The sequence below is a fragment of the Acinonyx jubatus genome, chromosome B2 (genome assembly GCF_027475565.1).
Source record: "Acinonyx jubatus isolate Ajub_Pintada_27869175 chromosome B2, VMU_Ajub_asm_v1.0, whole genome shotgun sequence".
Lineage (NCBI taxonomy): Eukaryota > Metazoa > Chordata > Mammalia > Carnivora > Felidae > Acinonyx > Acinonyx jubatus.
The window spans coordinates 53,028,671-53,044,722 of record NC_069385.1 but is presented as its reverse complement, the minus strand read 5'-3'; the positions used below and the strand labels follow the sequence as shown (position 1 = coordinate 53,044,722).

Below are 16,052 nucleotides of genomic sequence, written 5' to 3'. Positions count from 1 at the left end.
CTGATAGTAAGGGAGGGAACAAAAAAACTATTAAAAATTGAACACAAATTCAAAAAACGTGGATCCTATAGTCCTCTATACTCTACCCTCACCTATACAACAGTACTTGATGTGCATGATGACTCTATTATGAAAAATGATTGTTATAGATGCTACAGTCTAAGAAATAGAGAAATAACTTTGGATGCTTAAAAGGGTAAACATCAGGAATCTAGAAAATTAATTCCTCTCTGATAACTCTGGATAAATGAATTGTAATGATTGTTCCCAAACTGTTTGTGAGAAGAAATATCCCAAGATTTTAAACAGAGTCTTCATTTTATGGACATGATTATTTTTCTATTGCTTCAAACTAACCAAAATAGAAAAACTATTAATCTTAGCTGACATATATACCCAAGTAAATTAAGAACTTCTCATAAATGACTTCGATTCAGTAACTTAGACATAGTGTCACTGACCATTCTTAGTATATAAAAAACCTTTCTCAAACCAAACCAAACCCTTCCTAATAAATCTTCCAATAAAACAGGAGAGTTTGATTATGTATAGAAGAGGAGGAAAATTAACATTCTTAATTGGTTGCACTCAAAACTTAAGTAGGTATATATGTGAAGAAAACAATTGAGGCAAACACAGAGAAAACTAACTAATTTACCACAGGAGTGTTTCTATCATTCTCTTAACCTGGGTTCAACTTTCAACTACAAAGAAGCTAGCTTCTTTATAATATAGACTTATTATTTTATATAATTCATTTTTTTTAAAAGAAAGGTTGCCTTTAGAGAACAGACCCTGATTTTTTTGTTTTGCTTTTAAGAACAAGAGAAAAATTGTTTCACCATTTATCATGAACAAGCAAAGAAACATTTATCATTTTAGAGGCTTTTAAATGAGAAACTTTCCACACAATATTGTTTGTACTGGTGTGAAAAGTACACTGGCTATACTTCCTAACAACATGTAAAAATGAAAAAGCAAGTCTTTACTTGCCATTAACTGTAACTTTCTCTTATTTTTCCAGGAGGAATGCAGCTTCCAAAACTCTCTAGAAAGACAATGCTTATTTACTTATATTTGAAAATTGCTTTCACTTTAATTCACCTTATTCAATTTTGGTCCCAAATTCAATGTTTTACAAGCCACTCAATAAGATGTAGAATGAATTCGTAATGAGTTCACTTAACCACCTCTTAGAAGCAAATACAACTGCAAGCAAAACTGCGCTTTACTAGATGGACAGTTGTAATTACAATGTTTTCTTACCTGGACGCTCTTCAAAATAAACTCACTTTTCTCTCTTACATCTTTAAAGGGACATCTCTTAGAAAGCATAAGCAGATGAGCAAGAAGCTTATTCAACCCATCCAAAGCAACAGCATTTGAAAGCCCGTCTGATGGACGAAAAGGTGTCTCTTTCACCGAACGAAGATACTCGGTTCTTCTTAAAATGGTTTGCCTAATGTTCTCCAGTGCTGTCTCTCTAGTAGTTGAATCTCTACTGCACAGTCCATCCCACCTCACTTCATTCTCTCCTTCAGCCATGACAACTGGAGATTTTTCTTTGCAGTCTTCAGTTACCCTTCAGCATGTCCCCAAAAGCACTTCGTATTTTTAAAACGAGGAATGTAAGAATAAGATCAGAGAAACCGAATCGTCATGAAAACACAGATGTCTGGCTGACATTTGGAACAAGAAGTGTCTTTTATATTGATGTCTTTCAAGCGATCTACAAGACAGAACTTACCCTCTCCTACATGAAGGGGCAAGCCTTGTCAGAGACTGAAAAAAGTTCGAAAGTTGAAACCCTACAGCGCTGGCTTTGCTGGACAGGCAGTCTCAGGGAAGTGCTCTCCTCTGTCTCGCGGGGTCAGCGGATATCCTCACGTTGTGGAGCTGTCAAATCCGTGCTCTGCCCAATAAGGCTGGTAACAGTTGAACGCGCTCCAGCCATTCGGGTTTTTTTGGTCTGGGCGGCCACCGGGTTCTCAAGAGCATTCCCACCCCGCCCCTCCTCCGGCTCCAATCCCCGCCCTCCGCAGCTCCTCCCTTCGCCTCAGCGGCCGGCCAAGAGCTAGTGGGGAAATCTCGCCAAACGCTTGCTCACTGGCCGCCGCGGCTGGAGACCCAGGCGTTCCTTGGGGACGACAGCCCCCGGCAGCCGCTGTCTCGGCTACAGCGTTGGAGGAAAGCGTCTCCGGCCCCGACGATTCTGGACTCCCAGGCGGACGCCACTTCTTTTCCTATTCCTGCGTCTTCGCCCACCTCCCACTAAGCCTCAAGGCAAAGGGCTGGCCCGCAATCCCTAAATCCCGGGCTGTGCCGCGAAGCTGGCGGAGCAGCGAGGCCTGAGGCGCAGAGCCCGCCCCTTCGCCCAGCCCCATCGGTGGGGCTCGGCCCAGAGGGCGGGAGCAGGGAGGGGAGATGGGGTCCTCACCCCACCAGCCCCTCCCCTTTCTCCGCCCGACATAAACCAGGAGCCGCCCCTGCCCCAGCGCCCTCTTCCCCGCCCAAGCAGACGCGACCCGCAGAGGCAAAGCCATTGGAAAAAGCCCCGCCCTCCCGCTGGCTACCTCCAGACCCTAAGTCCGCGCGCGGCCTCCCACCGCTGCAGGCTGCTACGCATGCGTGATTGCGAGCCGGGCGCAGGCGCTTAAGGGGCATTTTGCGTCGGGGGCGTTTTCCGTGCCCTGACGTTTGGATTCTCTGGACTGGAGTAGGGGAAAGAAAAGTAAGGAGGCGTTGAAGTACACTGAAACAATTACAGACAAGGCAAGTACGGAAAAGAAAGAGGGCGTAGACACACACCTGGAAGAAACTGAATCCAAATTTAAGATTGGCCTGAAAATAGCGACGGTCTATTACGCCAAACCCGCGGTTTGAGGAGACAGGGCTTCCTCGCATTGACTTCTGGGGAATGTAGTTTTGATGCGGCCGACGCATTCTGATGGCGATAGAAACTACAGTCCCCAGTAGCCACTGCGACGTTGTCCGTAGCGGCCTTCAAGCCAACGGTTTGCGCGAACGGAGGTTGAGAGCGTCGACTGGGTGAGCACTGTAGAGTTGCCTGCCACTTTTCCTTGGACAGGATTTTTCCTTCCTTCATTTCCTCAGGGATTTTGGAGACGACGCCATTTAGGGCTATCCTCGTAGCCAAGGGACTTTGTCCAATAATCTGCGTGGGAAGGAGTAGTCCAGGTTCCCAAGGCCGAGGGCGCGTTTGGCGCGGGAAATGGTCGCAGTCCCGAGGGTCGGAGGGAGCGGCAGAAGGCCGGGCAACAGAGATGCTGTGAAAACAAGTGCATCTTGCTGCGGACTCACGCTGCGGGATTAGGTATCCCTGTGCAGTTGCACTTTTGTTTGCCATCGTGTAGGCGAGTTCGGTGCTTTATGCGCCCGAATGAAATCCCAGGCAGGGCTTTGAAAGCGAGTTTTCAAATCCATTTTGTATGAGACTAAGGGGAAAAGAATCCCCAATATTCCTAGAAATCAATGTTTGCAGGGTTTAAGGATACTCTATGAAAGAAGACCTATAAAAATATCCAAAATTTAGTATATTTAAAGGATTCAGTCATTTGTTTTTAAGTTACCGTTTTTAAAAAGTCATTCCTTATGAGAAAAGTCAAGATGTGAAAGGCAGTTAATGGACTGAGAACCAAATTAGATTTTAATTCTAAACGTTGCAGAATAGATGTGATTCTAAAAATATAGCCTTGTTAGGTTCTGAGTATACAACAGTGAAAAAGACACAGCCTCTACCTAGTTACAGAATCTAATGGCTAAACACAATTATAGTATGATGTCATATCTGGCTATCTAGGATGGCTAGAAAGAAGATAACTTAGCTTGATCTTGGAAAGTCAGGAAAATCTTTATGCCAGGCAAAGAGGGCCAAAAGAATAGCATGTGGTGAGTCCCAGAAGTGAGAAAGATGAGATATTTTCAGGAAAATTGCAGTAAGCCAAATCGTATATATTTTGGGAAGGATAATATTTGTGTATTGATGTATTTTGAAGTTGCAAAGAGACAAGTACTGTGAATTTACCAGATAGTTTCTGAAAATGACCTGTCCTTCAACAGATTTGTAGTTTTGATGAGTTAGTCTAATGTAGCCTTGCTACATTCAATGCTACTGGTTTAAACCTGATTTTATTTTTAAACGTGAACTTCTTATGAGTACGATTTAAAAAATAAAAAAGACATTCCTTTTTTGTCCTTTTTTTGACCTCATCCTCCTTTGTCCAGCCCACAAATAGTAGGGTCATTCTTAAATCTATGTCCTTTTTTTTACTGTGTAGTTGAATATGATCTCATCCATACCCATGGTTTCACTACCACCTATGATTTTTAAATGTATAGCTCCATCCAACTTTATCTTTCCAGCTTTCATATATTTATTTCCATTATATTTCTTTTTGGAATTCTCAAAAGCACCTCGAGCTCAACATGCCTAAAACCAAATGCATGGTTATCTCTAATGAACCTGATTCTTTTCCAGTGTTCCCCATTTCAGTTAAGGATCCTACCATCCACTTGTGAAAATTTGAAAACTACACATTATTCCTGATTTCTTCTGATCCTTCGTACCTCTATAGCCAATTATTACCGAATCCTATCAATCTCATTTCCCAAATACCCTCCAAATCCATCCTTTCCCCACCATCTACAGAAGCACAGTCTTTTCCAATCTGCCATAATCTCTTGCCAGGACCATTGCAATAGTGATTATTCACTCTGACCTTTATCCGTTAGTTCTCCACACAGGAGCCATAATGATCTTTTTGAAATGCAAATCTGACCAGATTTTCTCTTAAATCATTCATTGGTGTCTTAGTATTCTTAAGGCAAAGCTTCTTTGTAAAGCCTAATGTCATCTGGTCCCTTTCTACCTCTCCAGCCTCACTTCGTATACCTACCACTCTCCACCTATGTCTGCTTCAGCCCTACAGATGTTCAGTCATTGGTTCTCATATTCCCTTTCATCCATTCATACACTCAACAAATATCTGTTGAGTATCTAGTGTGCAATGGAACAATGAAGATATATCATTGGGCACAATATACACTGACTCTTGAACAACAGGTTTGAACTGCACAGGTCCACTTACGTGTGGATTTTTTTTTTTTTTTTTTTTTTTTGGTAAGTACAGTACTGCAAATCTATTTTCATTATGGCTTTCATAATAACATTTTCTTTTCTCTAGCTTACTTTATTGTAAGAATACCATCTATAATAAACAAAATATGTGTGACTCAACTGTTTATGTTATCGGTAAGGCTTCTGGTTAACAGTAGGCTTTTAGTAAAGTTTGGGGGGAGTCAAAAGTTATATAGATTAAAAGTTAAGGGATTTTTTTTACTTCCTGGTGGAGGGTCGATACTCCTAACCCCCACATTGTTCAAGGGTCAACTGTACAGCTGTGCAAAAGTCCCTATTCTCCTAGAGCTTGCATTCTGTTAAGGGGAAATCAACAATAAATATGTGATATATGTGGCAAATGAAGACAAATGCAGTGGAAAACAAACCAGGAAAGGGACTAGGGAGTGCCAGATTGTGGGGGGCAAGGTTCAATTTTAAATAAGGTGGTCAGAGAAGACCTAATCAAGAAGGGGACATTTGAGGGGATCTGAAGCAGGAGGAATAAGCTGTGCAGATACCTCGAGGAAGAACATTCCTATGCAGAGAACAGCCAGTGCAAAGGCATATGGGCAGGAGCAAAAAAATAGCAGTGTAGGCTGGAGCACAATGAGTGCAGGGGAGAATAACATGATGTTACAGAGGAAGGAAGTCATGTAGGTGATTGAAAGGATTCTGCTGACTTTTTAACAAATAGGAAGCCACTGAAGGGCTTTGAGCAGATGAGTTGCATGATCTGACTTTTTTAAATGATTACTTATTTGAAATTGTGTTGAGCATAGACCACAGGGAAACAGTTTAGAAGTTTAGAAGTAGAGACACTAGTTAAGAAGCTCTAGTAATAATCCAGGTGAGAGAGGATAATGGTAACTTGGACCAGGGTGATAACAGTGGAGGTAGTGGGAAGAGACCACAGTCTGGATCTATTATGATAGTATAGCCAACAGGTTTTGCTGATTGGTCATGAGGTGTGAGCATATAAGAGTCAAAGGTGAGTCCCGAGTTTTTAGGCTGAGCAGCTAAAAGGAAGGAATTGCCATTTAATGTTGTGAGAAAGTCTCCAGATTTGTGTACAGAGGTAAAGAGGTGGAAATCAAGAGTTTTGTTTGGCCATGTAAAGTTTGAGATGCCTCTAAGCTATTCAAGTTGAAGTACAGAGTAGGCAGTTGTATAAATGAGTATTGAGATGACGGGAAAGATCTGGTTGTAGATAGAATATTGGACTTCACAGTAGTGTTTTAACAGCAGTTACAGCCTGAGAATAGTTGGTGTCACAGAAAGAGGCACTCCATAGAATTTGGGTCGATTTGGAGTTATCTGCAAAGGGCACTGTGCAGGAGCAGCCAGTGAACGGAGAGGAACACCCACAGAGTGTGGTGTCCTAAAAGCCAAGTGAAAGTGGTTCAGGAGGAGGGAGTGCTAAGTATGTGAAGTGCTGTCCTGGATCAAATGAGATAAGGATTGATTTACTGACCACTACATTTAGTAATGTGGAGGTCATTGAAGATCTTGAGAGCAGTTTTGGTGGAGTAAAGAGTATAAAAGTCAGATGGACATATTTAAGAGAGAATGGGAGAACTGGAGACAGTCTGGATACAGCACCTCTGGTACTGTTTTGTTTGTCCAGACTGTTTTAGCCTGCTTTGACTCCCCTTCCTGTAGATGTTAGGTCAAATCCACTTTTCTCTGAGTTTCCCTTATCTTGTTGAATGTCCCTATCATAAATAACTTTTATTTTACCATATATCTTTACTTGCTAATAAGTTACAAATACAGTTTTCTAATGGTGTGTGAAAGTTTGTCTGCTTCTAAAGTTTAAGCACAGAAGAGCAGTGATTGTACTGATTTTTGCTCATCATCTCCAGCTCCAAGTACAGTGCTTGGCATCTAATATGAACTTAGTACATATTTGATGGATAAATGGAAGACTAATGTCACAAAATTTTCAAAGGCATTGCATATTTACCTGTTGTTTACAAAAACACAAGATAATTGATAGAAGTGACTTCATAACAAAAACATTTTTGAAAATTTGTCTTAAAAGAACAGAATTTCTGTTGCAAGTGAATTACAGTGCTCACCCTTGTGAAATTGAATTTGCTAACATTTTTACTATATTCCTGCATACCTCATGTTGTTGCAAGATAGTAAAGTATATATATGTAGAGTATAGTATATGTAGAGAAGTTGTTGCTTTAAATGAATAGTGCTTTAGTCCAGGAAAAAGCTGACTGGCTGGTCTCCCAAGAGGCCTTTATTATGAAATTCGTTGATGAATTTACTATAAAAAAATCACTCCTAAGTCTTGTGGTCTTAGAAACACAGTCTTGCTAAGTGTACCAGAGTTCCTGGGTTGATTGCTATCCAGATGGTGAAGAGTAACTCCTTCCATTAATTAGAGTAGGGAATACACTATGAATTCCAGTCTTGGGATGGGAAGATACTGCATCCAGGTTTGGACATGTTGTTAATCATCTTGTTTGAAGGACTTAAGAGTCATGCAGGTGAACAGTACCTAGTACTGCTTCTGGACAACCTTTCTGCACGAAACCTTAACTGTCGTTGAGAGATGTAGCTATATATTCAAATAGTGAGAAGAGCATGGACCTCAGAGTCTCAGAATCTTGGCTTTGGACCCCAAGTCTGCTTTTTATTAGTGTGAATTTGGCCAATTTTTTTCAACCTCCCTAACTTTGGATGTGGGAGATGAGATAGCCTTGGTGTTCTTATGACTGTTGTGAAGATTTAATGTGATAACATATATAAAGCTTTTAGGTTAGCATCTGGCATATATTGGTACTCAAGAAACCGTATCTTCTAAAATAGTCATCAATATGTAAAGTAATATTTGTCCTTCAGTTTGATCGAAATTAGTGAAATGTTTATAAAGTATTTTGTAGTTGAACTGAAGGGTGCTATTTTGTATAATCGTATTGCTGACATTCTATAAGAATGAGATCCTTGAATTATATTTCATTTTTCTCAAATTTGCAATTTATTTTTAATAATATTTTGTGTTTTAAGCTACTTAATTGGGAAAAGTTACAATAAGTAAAAATATGGCAATTATTTTTCTCATAAAACAGCAGCATAAATAGATTACATTTTTGAGCAAGGAATTCATGTCCAGCTTTATTACAAAAATTACTAAAAACACCATATTTCATCAATAACATGTCTATATGATATAAAACATTTAAAGAACGTATACCTCAAAAATGAACTATTGGGACCTCATGAAGATAAAAAGCTTCTGCACTGCAAAGGAAACAATCAGCAAAACTAAAAGGCAACCAACGGAATGGGAAAAGATATTTGCAAATGACATATCAGACAAACGGCTAGTATCCAAAATCTACAAAGAACTCACCAAACTCCACACCTGAAAAACAAATAATCCGGTGAAGAAGGGCAGAAAACATGAATAGACACTTCTCTAAAGAAGACATCCAGATGGCCAACAGGCACATGAAAAGATGCTCAACGTCGCTCCTCATCAGGGAAATACAAATCAAAACCACACTCAGATATCACCTCCCGCCAGTCAGAGTGGCCAAAATGAACAAATCAGGAGACTAGATGCTGGCGAGGATGTGGAGAAACGGGAACCCTCTTGCACTGTTGGTGGGAATGCAAACTGGTACAGCTGCTCTGGAAAACAGTGTGGAGGTTCCTCAAAAAATTAAAAATAGGGGTGCCTGGGTGGCGCAGTCGGTTAGGCGTCCGACTTCAGCCGGGTCACGATCTCGCGGTACGTGAGTTCGAGCCCCGCGTCAGGCTCTAGGCTGATGGCTCGGAGCCTGGAGCCTGTTTCCGATTCTGTGTCTCCCTCTCTCTCTGTCCCTCCCCCGTTCATGCTCTGTCTCTCTCTGTCCCAAAAATAAATAAAAAACGCTGAAAAAAAAATTTAAAAAAAAAATTAAAAATAGATCTACCCTATGACCCAGCAATAGCACTGCTAGGAATTTACCCAAGGCATACAGGAGTGCTGATGCATAGGGGCACTTGTACCCCAATGTTTATAGGAGCATTTTCAACAATAGCCAAATTATGGAAAGAGCCTAAATGTCCATCAACTGATGAATGGATAAAGAAGTTGTGGTTTATGTACACAATGGAATACTACTTGGCAATGAGTTAGAATGAAATAATGGCCTTTTGTAGCAACATGGATGGAACTGGAGAGTGTTATGCTAAGTGAAATAAGTCATACAGAGAAAGACAGATGCCATATGTTTTCACTTTTATGTGGATCCTGAGAAACTTAACAGAAGACCATGGGGGAGGGGAAGGAAAAAAAAAAGGTTAGAGAGGGAGGGAGCCAAAACATAAGAGACTTTTAAAAACTGGGAACAAACTGAGGGTTGATGGGGGGTGGGAGGGAGAGAAGGGTGGGTGATGGGTATTGAGGAGATCACCTGTTGGGATGAGCCTGAGTTTTGTATGGAAACCAATTTGACAATAAATTTCATATTAAAAAAATAATGTATAGCTTAGGGAGATCTAAGTGTCACTCATAAAATTTTATTTAACAGGATATAGTTTTACACTGTTTAATTTACAGTTCTTAGTTTCATAATATCTACCTTTTGCTACAACAAATAAACAGATGTTATGGAATTTAGAAGAACTGCTTCCAGTTGGTAAATTTTCAAAAGTACATTCAGAAGACTGTTTGAGAAGCAGGATTTTTCCATGGCTGAGAAAATATTGAGATGTTTTGCTCACTTTGGGGAGAAGCAGCATAGCATTTCTGCAAGACCATTGATTTTGAAGTTAATACCTTCAAGTTCTTCTGCCATTTACCTCATACAGGTTGCTAACCTTTCTAAAACCCCATTTTCTTTGTCTATAAAATACAGAGCATATTATTATCCATTTGTGATCTTTGAATATACCAAATTTAAGATCCTTATTTTTTTCTACTCACAGTGCCCTTACCAAATATTTTCACATGGCTGCCTTCCTCACTGTTTTGGATTCATCTCAAAAGCCCTATCTTCAGAGAGACTTTACCTGACCATTTTAGCTAAAGCAGACCACCTGTTTCCCTTTTTAATCTTCATCACATCAATTCAGTTATCCACTTGTATGTGTTTGTTTTATGCTTATTTTGTGTTCCTGTGCATGAAGGGCTCTTGTCTTGTGTACTACTATACTCTCAGTGCCTCAAACAGTGATTCACACATGGTAAATGCTCCTCAAATACTTGACCCACTGGCTGACTCTCCCTCATAGACTTATTAAGAAGACTCCATAAAATAATGTATGTAATGCACGTATATGCTTGGCACCATTTTCTCTGTATATTTTGTATATTTGTTTTCCTATGTCCTATCTAATTCTAAAATTTTTGAGACATAGGCTTAACACACACATACGTAAAATCTAATAGTTATAACTACTATTATTGATAGTTAATATTCATAATGTGTTCATTCTGTGCCTGTATTATGCTAGCTGATTTATATGGATTTTCTTTCCATTAACTCTATGAAGTAGATCTTATTATCCCCATTTTTATAGGTAAGGAAGCTGAGGCCCAGAGAGTTTAAATAACTTGCCTCAAAACACATAAGGTAGTAAGTAAATGGCAGAGCCAGAAGTGGAAACCATACCTGACAAAACTCATATTCTTAACTTCTTTACAGTGCTTTATCACTTCCCCCCAAACGGGTAAGTATTAAGTAAATGAGAACTTTTGTGCAGTCACTCTTTTCTCATGACAATTTAGGCAGTGGGGAGTGTATCACCTATAGAGCTTAAACACCAAGTTAGAGCTCAAATGTTCATTCTACCTTCCCCAAAGAAAGGCTTTCTGCCTTCTTGCTGTGCCATCTCATCAGCTGCAGTTGCTCAGCTTCTTTATATTTGTATTGAAAATGGAAGAATCAAAACTTAAGCCAAATTCTTAAATTTTGTTTTCACTTAAAAATTTTTTTTAATGTTTATTTTTGAGAGAGAGAGAGGGATGTGGGAGTGGCAGAGAGACAGAGACACAGAATCCGAAGCAGGCTCCAGGCTCTGAGTCAGCACGAATTCTTTATTCTTTGTACCCATATTGTATTTAATGTCTTACAGTGTCAGAAACCCGCAAAGGTCTTTTAAAGGTAGCCTGACTCAAGTATGAACAGGATTAGTATTAACAACTCCCAATATCCATCACAGCCCTATTTTTGCCGTTTATTCAAAATAACAGATTGCAGCTGTGGCTTTTAATTTTCTGTGTAACTTTTGTCTAGTCTTTTGATCTTTCTGGGCCTCAGAGTCTTCATCTGTGAAATGAGGGCAGTTGGAGTAGATTTTCTTTTTTTAACTAAAGCCCATAATTGCATTAAGGTTCACTCTTGTGTTGTACATTCTAAGGGTTTGGACAAGTGCATAATGTCATGTACCCACCCATGCAGGATCATATAGAATAGTTTAATACTCCCCAAAATTTCCTGTGTTCCATCTATTTATGCCTCCCTCCCTCCCCTTGAAACCCTGGCAACCACTGATGTATTTACTGTCCTGTAGTTTTACCTTTTCCAGAATGTTACATGGTTGGAATTATACAGTATGCAGCCTTTTCGTACTGGCTTCTTTTACTTCACAGTATGCCTTTAAGTTTCCTCCATGTCTTTTCATGGCTTGGTAGATCATTTCTTTTTATCGCTGAATAATACCACAGTTTATCTATTCACATTTTGAAGGACATCTTGATGGCTTCTAGTTTTTGGCAGTTATGGATAAAGCTGCCTGATTTATTTGTACAGGTTTTTTTGTGGACATAAGTTTTCAACTTACTTGAATAAATAACTAATGTCATCATTGCTACATTGTATGGTAATCTTTTTTTTTTTTAAGTTTATTTATTTTGAGAGAGAGAGCATGCACCTGCATGCCCAAGTGCAAGTTGGGGGAGGGACAGAGAGAGAGAAGGAGAGAGAGAATCCCAAGCAGGCTCCAAGCTGTCAGCACAGAGCCTGATGTGGGTCTCAATCCCATGAACTGTGAGATCATGACCTGAGCCAGTATCAAGAGCCAATTGCTTAACCCAATTGAACCACCCAGGTGCTCCACATTGTATGGTAATCTTATGTTTAGCTTTGTAATAAATTCCTTGTCTTCCAAAGTAACCATACCATTGTGCATTTCCATCAGCAATGAATTACAGTTCCTGTTGCTCCACATCCTCACTAGCTTTGGTGTTGTCAGTGTTTTGTATTTTAGCCATTCTAGTAAATGATGGTATCTCATTTTAATTTGCAATTGCCTAATATAGTATTGAGCATTTATTCATATGCTTATTTTCCACCTGTATTTATGTTCTTTTGGTGAGGTGTCTGTTCACATCTTTTTCCCATTTTGAAGTTGGGTGATTCCTTTTTTTTTTTTATTATTGAGTTTTAAGAGTTGCTTGTATATTTTAGACACAAGTTCTTTATCAGATAAGCGTTTTGCGGATATTTCCCAGTCTGTGGCTTAACTTTTTATTCTCTTGACAGTGTCTTTTGCAAAGCAGTTTTAAATTCTAAATAACAAGGCAAACTTGTTAGTGTTTCTTTCATGGATTGTCCTTTTTGGCATTGTATATAAGAAGTCATTGTCAAAACCAAGGTCACCCACATTTTCTCCTATGTTAATCTAATAGACGCTTTATAGTTTTATGTTTCACATGTAGGTTTATGACCCATTTTGAATTAATTTTTTGTGAAAGCTATAATGTCTGTGCCAAGATTTATTGATATTTTCATTAATAAAGTTTCTGCTGGCTCTGAAATTATTAATTATTTTGATCAGTAATACTAAAAGGTAAAAAACTTTAAAAAATAGTATACTGAATATTTATAACCATATAAGTGTTATCCTTCAAAACTATTTCTTCAGAGGGAGAGGCTTGAAGTCAGCCCAAAAATATGGTCAAGGAGAGGAACATATTAGGAAATGGGACTAACGGTTCCATTTCAGTGCTGCTTTACTGTTATATGTTATTAACAGCAGTGGTGTGAGTGTTAGAGGTGTAAACTGTCAGGGAGACTGCCTACCATTAGGAATATTGAGATACCTGTTATTTGTCCACATTGCCGTTTCTTTGCTACTTTTCTGCCTGGTCATACAGTTTTGGAAAAATCCATCAATGATTTCTCCCCAATAGTTTCCCTTTCTGTACCATGAAACACTGAAGCCATCTGAACCTTAAATATCTCCTTATATAATGACTGACTTAATTTAAGTTTGTAAAGGAAATTATCCTAATTATCTTCTTTTTAGTAACATGAACAGTTTGTCTCCAAATGCTTAGTCTTTCTTTTCTTTCTTTTTCTAAGTAACAGAGAAAAATGGAATTTTACTATTTGATATTAGAGTAAGATTACTGCATTGCACATTATGATTTTAGAGGTAGACCTGCCATGAGGGATTGATGATAAAATTGTTGACCTTCTTAACATACATTTACAGTGATCACATCAAATATAAGAAGTACATATTCTCATTGTGTTATCATCCATGTGACTTGAGTTGCATATTTAATCAAAAGCCCAGCATGATATTATGAATTCATGGGAAGTGTGTACTATTACCTAGGAGATTAATAACATATCTTAAATTTTCTGTTTATTACCTCCTACTGACTTAGATTTGTAAAAGACTATAAAGGTAATTAAATTAGATACTAATTTGTGACTGCTGTTGTACAGTCCTATCACAAAATCACTCCCATTTCATGGAACAAAAAAAGAAGGAGAAATAAAGGGAGAGTGATGAAGAAGGGGAGTCTCAGCAGTGAAAGAAAGGTCTTTTTTTTTTCTTTTCCAGAAATTAATTTTATAATTGAAAAAGAAATATATTCATTATGAATCTTTAGATAATAAGTAAAGGAAGGCTTTCACTAAGTGAGTTCGATCCCCATGTCTGGCCCTGTAATGATAGCGTGGAGCCTGCTTGGGATTTTCTCTTTTCCTCTCTCTCTGCCCCTCATCCACTTGCTCGCTCGCTCACTCTCTCTCAAAATAAATAAACATTAAAAACATTTTTTTTAAAAGGAGTCTTCCTTTTTTAAAAAGTTAAAGATTGTAGTGTTCATATATTTAAGCTCACGAACTGTGAGATCATGACCTAAGCCTATATCAAGAGTTGGGCGCTTAATCGACTGAGCCACCATAAAAGACTGAGCCCCATAAAAGAAGTCTCTTTCTTTTTCTTCCTTTACCCTCCTACACTGGGAATATGAATTTCTGTTTGTAACAGGATGTTTTAGACAATTTTCTCTTTTTCTATTGTCACTTGTTATTTCATACTATTGATTACATACCTTGTAATATTTTGATAGTTGTCTTCTCTGTAGAACTGCTTTGAAGATTCTGTAAGTAGATATTGCCTGAAATCTGTTCTATGAAATGCTAATTTCTCCAGGAGATCTCCCAAAAAGGTTTCTGTTGCAAATAAGTTTGGGAAGTGCATGGTTTATTGCTGGTTTGGAAATTCACAGTGATAGTAGAATATTAAATATACTGACAAAACTTGCAGGTTAAGAAGTTGGCTAATTTTGTTTTACCCATTTGCCCAGATTTATTTGTCTGGAAATCTGTTTAATTTAAGGAGTAACCTCAATGAATATCTTTTGAAACTAGTATTTTGGTAAATACTGTATAATAGTATGAATCTTTAGTGAGTGGTAGATCTATAATCTTTAAATATTAGAATAAGTATATTTATTTTTCTTTAAGTCATCTTTATCATTTGGTTCTTTTCCTTTACAGCACAGGTAATCTCTTCCCCAGACCAATCATTCTCTTCCCCAGACCAAATGTTTTTAGTCATTTAGCTCACTTAATTGAGCACATACTAGAAATATAAAGATAAATAAAGTTCTGGCTTTTGAAGACCAAGCACTCTGATTTGATAGAGCAGGGGAGCCATCTGTAAGGGATACCCCCTCACATCTTTAAGTAATTTTAGAGATCCATGATCAGCACTTTGCACTTACTTATTTAATAGCATGAGAAAAGTATTCTTAATGTATAGTTTTCTAAAGACTTTATTCATCGAACCTAAGATGCCAAAGATTGTAAGGCACAGCTTTACTTTATGTACCACAATGAAAGAAAACATGTTGCCAAATATAATTTAAAGGTGAATTTTGATACCAGAGATGTAAAATGTATGTAGTACATTTGTGAATGTTAACTGTTAGACTTAAATGTATTTTGTTTTATGTATTTCTACTACATTAACTGATTGAAGGGCAACAAATGTTTATTCAATGACTACCATATAAGTCCAGTGGTTAATAGAATAATGAGTAAGATATGGTCCCTTGTTCTTAAGGAACTACAGAGGAAGACAGATGTGTGCAGACATTGCTAAAATAAAATTATTTTTGCTAAGGCAACTAAGTTAAATCACAAACTGTAATAAGTACATCGAAGATATTGCTAAATTAATGACAGCTGATAGCTTTGTAACAGTTCTACATTACCAGCTTCAAAAACCATCTAGTGTTAATTTTTTATTCTTTTGTTGTCAGAGGCAGTTGAGGGGTTAGTGAATAGGAGGGAGAAATGTAAAGAAATGTTTATTTGGGAGTATATATGTGTATGTTTTTCTTGAAGGAGAGAATAGAGTTTGTTTTAAAGATGTTTTTTGTTTTTCTCGGTTGTTATCTCCACAGGAGGTCTATTTCAAGGGAAAACAATTCTGATAATGGTAATGTTTGTTTGCTTTGGAAAATTTACAAATTGAATTATACTCAGCCAAACATGTTTCTGTGTGTGTGGATTTATAGGAGGGAAAAGTGTTAACCTTAGGTTGGCATCTATCTGCTACAGCTATTTTGGTTGGTCTGCCCACTTTCAGTGGGTGCACTTAGGGAATGCAAGCTTATTTTAATTTTGGCTTAAATAAATAGCATTAAGAAAATTAATCTATT

The 16,052-nt window shown here is 38.2% G+C and overlaps 2 protein-coding genes across 5 annotated transcripts in view; one reads left to right on the top strand and one right to left on the bottom strand.

Annotated features, from left to right (window-relative positions):
* SESN1 (sestrin 1) overlaps window positions 1–2,470 on the bottom strand; it is a 114,308-nt gene extending 111,838 nt beyond the window's left edge. Inside the window, exon 1 of the mRNA XM_027057134.2 lies at window positions 1,267–2,470. Within this exon, the coding sequence (XP_026912935.1) occupies window positions 1,267–1,545 (279 nt within the window). The 5' untranslated portion in view covers window positions 1,546–2,470. The remainder of the gene's footprint in view (window positions 1–1,266) is intronic.
* A 125-nt stretch (window positions 2,471–2,595) lies between these two features.
* Window positions 2,596–16,052, top strand: part of CEP57L1 (centrosomal protein 57 like 1) — a 75,611-nt gene continuing 62,154 nt past the window's right edge. The window contains exon 1 of one of the 4 annotated variants that reach the window (XM_027057139.2): window positions 2,596–2,731. The gene's annotated coding sequence lies outside the window, so the exon portion shown is untranslated. Of the gene's footprint in view, window positions 2,732–2,964; window positions 3,049–16,052 lie in introns of those variants that run through there. The other 3 variants (XM_015065338.3, XM_027057140.2, XM_053222395.1) reach the window with 3 other exon arrangements.